This window comes from Misgurnus anguillicaudatus, chromosome 7 (genome assembly GCF_027580225.2).
Source record: "Misgurnus anguillicaudatus chromosome 7, ASM2758022v2, whole genome shotgun sequence".
Taxonomy (NCBI): Eukaryota; Metazoa; Chordata; class Actinopteri; order Cypriniformes; family Cobitidae; genus Misgurnus; species Misgurnus anguillicaudatus.
In genome coordinates this window covers 27,173,761-27,181,198 of record NC_073343.2, presented here as the reverse complement: position 1 = coordinate 27,181,198, position 7,438 = coordinate 27,173,761, and the positions used below count along the sequence as shown (strand labels likewise).

General features: G+C 36.7%; 1 protein-coding gene across 1 annotated transcript; it reads left to right on the top strand.

Moving 5' to 3' along the window:
• The first annotated feature begins 2,338 nt into the window (after positions 1-2,338).
• prlh2r (prolactin releasing hormone 2 receptor) lies at positions 2,339-3,822 on the top strand. The gene has a single exon (XM_055172908.2). The coding sequence runs from the start codon at positions 2,513-2,515 to the stop codon at positions 3,659-3,661; it is 1,149 nt and encodes a 382-aa protein (XP_055028883.2). The 5' UTR covers positions 2,339-2,512; the 3' UTR covers positions 3,662-3,822.
• Positions 3,823-7,438: the final 3,616 nt, after the last annotated feature.

Sequence of the window (7,438 nt, the reverse complement as noted above, 5' to 3'; positions counted from 1 at the left end):
AAAGCACGCAGTTTAAAGGCTGTGTCTGAATCCACTTTTGCTAGTTTAACGACACAAAAACGGTTTGTGCGCCTAGAACACAGTGTAAAAGGGTTGTTCCTATTTACGTAATGAGCAATGGATGTGTTTTGGGCGTAATGTGCAATAAACCAATGAGAGTCTCATCTCCAGTCCCCTTTAAAAGCCAGTTGTGCTCGCACCATGTCGAATCCCTATTTAGATGGCAGAATTTGTAAACTGAAAAACTAAGCGAAGAAAGAAGACCACCAGTGAAAACTACAAAAACTTGCTTTATGGCAGACCTACAATCCAATCAGAGCCAGCTATGCTGCAGTATTTATGACAGTGGTAATGGACAATTACGCTTCTAACCTGTAGGGGAGGCAAAGAGTAAAAACTCTTTAGTGTTGCTTTAAAAGTCATTTTTTTAGTCATGGAAGTAAAAATAGCAGGCTTTTAATTGCTGTAAATGTATGGATAGCCTACATGATAAGTGTAATCTCGAAGTATAATTTACAAAAATGCAAGAAAAGGTTTGCAAGAAAATACTTTATTTGTAACAAACAGAAGATAAAGAATTTACAAACGTGTGGTGAGCGGAAACGTTTCAGCACTCGGACAGCGCCGTGAGTGTTTCGAAAAGCATTACTTAAAAAAGGTTCTCATTTCACCATATCCACAAGTATAAAGTCATCATGTACAATAAATCAGTGTGTAGCATTTAAAAAAAACATTTCAAAATAAATGCAAAATTTCCATTTGTTTAAAGCAAAACATTCAATTACTTACCAGGCTACAGGTGAATCAGCTCTTTACGCCTTTTAACATCTCTAATCGGTCCTCATTTATGTCCAAGAGACTCAATAATAATATTTTACATTTTAATCCTTTAATTTTTCCAAAAACAATACTGAGCCATTGACTTTAGACCATGTGCGCAAATGCATTTGCTATTTAACAACGTGGGGCTGAACGTAAAATGCTAACCGTGCAGAGCTCAAACTAGCAAAAAATACTTGTGTCACACATTGCGCCATATGTATAATAGGGCGAAGGATATTATTTTATATAACTCCAGAGGTTGAGTAAATTTTCCAAGCATCTGTGCTTTATCAGAGTGTTTGTCTTGGGAAAAAATGTATTTACTAAAAAATGTTCACTACATTCTAAAGCATAGAATCATATAGTGTATTTCTTATATATTGCATATTAAAACTGATTTAATACCTAATTACATAAAAATTGTGTACTTTTACTTTTCTTGAGTAAAAGTACAAAACTACTAGATTTTTATTGTACTTAAATATTAAATATAAACCAAAAACTTGAAATTATGAAATGTAGTGGAGTTAATATTATGATAATATGCTTTGGAATGTCTATTTTCCAAAGAAAAACACTGATAAAATACGAATACTTAAAAATTTACTTTTATGTAGAATGTAAAAACACTTAAGTAGTGTCCACCTCTGTATAACTCAGATTGTGTTTGGCTGAAAGAAAGGCGCATATATCTTGGATGGCTTGAGGGTAAGCCTAAGGACTTATTTTTATTTTTGGGTGAACTATTCCTTTATTATCATGAGTCATTCTCACTTTACATTGTTTACATCTCTGCACATCATCTGTGTAGTAGCCTAATATATTATGTATTATCTTCTTACTTTTATTCTCGTCTTTTTCTTTTTTTGTATAGTTCATTATTTGAACTTAATTTTGTCTTATTTTTCTAAAAAGATTATGCAAGATCTACATTTCACTGCTTGTTGTATGCCACAATCTTAAAATGGCTGGGTTATTTTTGACCCAAAATGGGCAAATATTGGACAGAACATCTGCTGGGTTAAAAAGTCCCCCATGCTGGTTTAAAAATTACCCAATGTTGGGTTGTTGTTATGTAACCATGGGGTATAATAACCCAGCAGTTGGGTTAAAATAACCCAGCATTGGGTCAATTTTTAACCCAGCACGTGTTCCAGGGGCGTAGCCACAAGGGGGCCTGGGTGGGCCTTGGCCCCCTCATTTACATGTCCGGCCCCCTCAGATTTCCAATTGCTTAAAATAAAATAAGGAAATATTTATTTCTTAGTTTGATTGATAGATTGACCAATCAAAATGTAAAATGCAGCTATTTTCAAACTTGATTGGATTAGCTCATGTCACGCACTGTTGTGCGTAACTTACGCTGTCATCTTCGCATGAGAGTTCATTAATATTCGGTGACAATGTGCCATCTACATCATATATACAGTTGAATTTCCCCCTAATTTTAGGATAGGACCCCCCCAAAAATAAAATTCCCTGAAATGTTCTGTCCAATTACCCATTATGGGTCAAAAATAACACAGCCATTTTTAGAGTGCGTAATACATATCATTAGTTAACATCTTTAGGTAAAGGATTTAACTTGGTGAACTCTTTATTAGCTCACTTTTTTACTGTGCTTACTTTTTTACTTGTCCACATTGTGACCAAATCAATTACAGGATTTTAAGAAATAACCAAACTTACCATGTCTATTTGTTTGAAACAGGTACCAGCTTGTAGCATGACAAACATGGACTATATCTATAACGAAACCTGGAACAACACAACCATAAATGCGTTATCCTCATCATTCACTGGACTCCAGCTTCTGATGGATCTTAAACCTCTCTTCATACCTCTTTATGCCATGCTGGTCCTCGTAGCGGTCTCTGGAAACCTCCTCCTCCTCATCTTCATCGGCCTGAACAAGAAACTTCACAGCACTACCAATTTCCTGATTGGAAACCTGGCCCTGGTTGACCTAGTGATGTGCCTGTCCTGCGTTCCTCTGACTGCGTTTTACGCCTTTAATGAGCGCGGTTGGATTTTCGGCCGGTTTATGTGCCACTTTGTTACTCTCATGCAGACGGCGACTGTGTTTGCTGCGGTTTTATCTCTGACTGCTATTGCAGTGGACCGTTATGTAGTGGTCGCCTACCCTATTAGGCGGCGTGGAGGTAAATGTTTCTGCACATGTCTGGTGTTCAGTATATGGCTATGTGCTTTGGCGATGTCCACCCCTACTGCTCTACACACTGTGTACCTGGATCTGAGCGCAGCGGGCCACGAAATGATTATCTGTGAGGAGTTCTGGACCGAGCAGGAGCTCGGTCGCCTAATATATTCTTGTTTTTTCCTGGTCCTCTCCTATTTTGTTCCTCTAGCAGCGGTTTCCATCTCATATTGTGCAATTTCTTACCACCTGCAGCACAGAGCTACACCTCGGTTAATGGCCTCCACGCCCTCCAACCAGGAAAAGTGGGGACGCAGGAGGCGCAAGACGTTCCGACTACTGCTGGTGTCCGTTCTTTCGTTCGCCTTCTCCTGGCTCCCGCTCCAGGTGGTGAACCTCATCCGTGACCTCGACACCGACTTCGCCATCTTGAACAAGAATCACGTCAATGTAGTTCAGGTGTCGTGCCACCTGTTAGCCATGAGCTCAGCCTGCTACAACCCCTTCATCTACGCCTCCCTGCACAACAAGTTCCTGCTGTATCTTTGTCAGAACATATTTCAAAGAAGACCTCATCACACCCAGAACAGCCTCACAACCTCGAGCCGCATGATCCGCGTACGTACTTCCAGTACTCTTGCTGACATCCCCAGGGCCATGAGCAAGATCTCACAAGACTGAATCCTAACCCGTCTGAGAAAAAGTGTATCTGCAGGGGTAGGACTGAAGACAGATTCTGTTCTACAGCTCAACTGGCAGATGATGACATTAACAACCTCTGAATCATGATAAAAGGTGCAAAAGTTGTCACTGGGAAGGTGCCCTTTTAAAATACAACTTTCACATTTTTTTGGGGGGGGATTAAAGTATTAGTCAATTTTCTTTAAAAAAAATCCAGATAATTTACTCGCCACCATGTCATCCAAAATGTTGATGTCTTTCTTTGTTCAGTTGAGAAGAAATTATGTTTTTTGAGGAAAACATTCCAGGATTTTTCTAATTTTAATTGACTTTAATGGACCCCAACACCTAACAGTTTTAATGCAGTTTAAAATTGCAGTTTCAAAGGACTCTAAACAATCCCAAACGAGGCATAAGGGTCTTATCTAGCGAAAAGATTGTCATTTTTGGCAATAAACAATATGCACTACTTCTCTTCTACCTCCGGCTGTGTGATGCGCTAGCGCAACCTCACGTAATACGTCATCACGTCAAAAGGTCACGAACCTACACCCCAGTGTTTACAAGTATGGAGAAAGAGGACCGTTCCGACGTTGTTGTATGTGAAATGATACTAATTAATGTCTTTTTGTCAGTTTATTGTTTAAAATGGTCCGCAAATGTGCGTTTCATATAGGTAACACGTGACCTTTCGGCGCCATTACGCAATTACGTGAGGTTGCGCTGGCGTGTCACAGGACCAGAGGAAGAAGATAAGTTGTGGTTTAAAAGTGCTTTTTTTTTGTTGCCAAAAATGACAATTGTTTCGCTAGATAAGACCCTTATGCCTCATTTGAGATCGTTTAGAGATCTTTGAAACTGCTATTTTAAACTGCATTTAAACTGTTAAGTGTTGGGGTCCAATAAAGTCCATTAAAATAAGAAAAATCTTGGAATGTTTTCCTCAAAAAACATAATTTCTTCTCCACTGAACAAAGAAAGACATCAACATTTTGGATGACATGGTGGTGAGTAAATTGTATGGAAAATGGACTAATCCTTTAAGGGATTTTTATTAAAAATTTGGCGTTTCCATCACTCATTTTTGATGCGATACTTCAAATTTCGCATAAGATCATGGTGATGGAAACATGGCTATTTAAAAATGTCTGTAGAAATGACAGTATTACTGATAGCTGTTTGATAGTAACTTACTGTAGATTTGAATTTGTGTTGTTTGCTGGCAGGAGTTTGTTCAAAGTTTGAGCGTTGAACATTGGCAGGTCGTTTGCAGAATAAAACTAAAATAAAATCCAAATCTGAAGGAAAAAACAGAAAAAGGTTGAGGATTTCTGGTTCCCAGAATGATTTGCATGAGGCTTTTATTTTGTAGTTTTATTCTGTAAAGACAAAGACTTGTTAATGTTTAACGTTCATTTAACTTGGAACAAACTGTTGCCAGTAAATAACATACATTTAAATCTACAGTAAGTTACTGGCAAACAGCTGCATAACTACAGCACATTTTTAATTTCTAATTTTCTAGCTTTTTTATAGTACCTCAGTAGTACACAATGTGTACCTAAATCATACGTTTCTTTAAGGGCCAGTGACAGCTTTTGTACATTTTTCCAAGAGTGAATGAACTGAATGCACTGTAAATGCTTTGGATAAAAACAAATTGATAAACTACTGAACTATATAAACGATTCTTTTCATAACTATACAGAAATATATGCTTTTTTAACCATGGAGAAATTGAATGTACAGTGTCTGCTATAAAGGTAAATGTAACTAACAAACAAATCTTTTCATATATATATATATATATAGAAATATGTGCTTTTTTAACAATAATTGGGAAATGTAATGTACAGTATCTGCTTCAAATGCAAAAATTATGCATTCAGAATTATTCCGCTGACCGATGGCAGTTGTCTTGACACCATTCACAGCAGCATCTTTAAAGAATGCATAAAAGATTGTCGAAATTATGTTTTGTCTTATAATGATCATAAAATTATTAGAATTAACTACACATTTTAAAAACTATAGCTGTCACTAGGGCTGTACCCTTTAAAAAAGTACAGCTTTGCATCTAAAGACTTCATATTAGTACCTCAGAGGTACATAATGTTACCAAAAAGTGCATATCGGCACACTCTAAAAAATAAGGGTGCTTCACGATCCCATAGAAGACTAAATGGTTCTTTGAGGAACCAAAAGAACCTTTTAGGCACCTTAATTGTTAAGAGTGTACCTCAAAGACATATGTGACCCTGGACCACACAAAACCAGTCAATGTTTTTAAATTGAGATTGATACTTTCATATGGAAATAAATATAATAAATATAAAAAATATGAATAAATAAGCTTTTTATTGATATATGGTTTGTTATTTGGCCGAGATAAAACAGGAAAATCTTAGGGTTCAAGTCCTTAGCAACACATATTACTAATGATAAATAAATGTTTATATATTTACAGTAGGAAATGTACTAAATATCTTCATGCAACATGATCTTTACTTTACATAAAAAAATTATAATTTTGACACATAAAATGTATTTTTGGCTATTGCTACAAATATACCCGTGCGACGTATGACTGTTTTTGTGGTCCTGGGCCACATATTAGTATCTCAAAGGCACATATTAGGACTAAATGTATACATATGTGTGCCATATTTTCGGGACTATAAGCCGCACTGGAGTAGGCATATAAGCCGCATCATTAAAAAATGCGTCATTAAGACGAAACAACATAAGTCGCAGTGGACAATACGTCGCGTTTATTTAGAAAATTATTTCACAAAATCCACGCCGAAGAACAGACATTTAATCTGGAAAGGCGAGTTATTCAACCAAACAATAGCAGATAGAACAGCAGGCTGAATAGATGTCTGTATGTTAAAGTAATATTATCAGTTATTTAAACGATAAACCATATCATACAGAATTTACCTGGAAGGTTGAATAGGCTAAATCAACCGAACAGGCCAACTAGCGTGAAGTTTGCATACTCGTCATTCCACACTACTGAATCCATTGAATGACATAAATACAGAAGCAGCATATGGTGGCTGTAGACGGTAATGATGTCTCTTGCCTCATAAATGTCAAAATTAATTCATACTGACTTACAAGGCGCACCTGACTATAAGACGCAGCACCTCCAAGATATGAAAAAAACGTGGCTTATAGACCGAAAAATACAGTACATATTTGGACCTTTTTAAAGGGTACTGGCCCAATGACAGCTGCGGTACAAATACACACAGTACATAAATATTTTCTGCTAATTATGCTGGCATTGTCAGCATATTTCAAATGTGTTTAGTTTGTCCAGCTGCCTGTTGTTTCGTGCTTTTTTCAAATAACAAAAAACAGTGTACTGTAATATACACCATATTGTTCTTAACAAATAAAGATCTAGCAAACATAAAATGCATTTTATATTTCTATAAAGGTAAAAATCAAATTTTTTACCTGCAGTTAGTGTGTAATGTTGCTGTTTGAGCATAAACAACATTACAAGCAACGTTACAATGCTCAAAGTTCAATCAAACGGGAGATATTAGTTTTAACAGAAATCACTTCTAAAAAACTACAGCGAATGGCTGGATTGCCTCTTCCTGGTATAGTGATACACTATGCCCAAAATTTACAGGAAAAAAATACATTTCGAAACAGCCAATCACAACACAGTGGGATAGGTAACCAATCTGACCATATTGAGTATTTCTGCGGGTGGGGCTTTATAGACCTAGGAACTAATTAGGCTGTTTTTATTAGAAT

What these genes read in the sequence shown, in the direction of transcription:
- prlh2r (XM_055172908.2), top strand. Translation starts at nt 2,513, where the DNA reads ATGTCTATTTGTTTGAAACAGGTACCAGCTTGTAGCATGACAAACATG.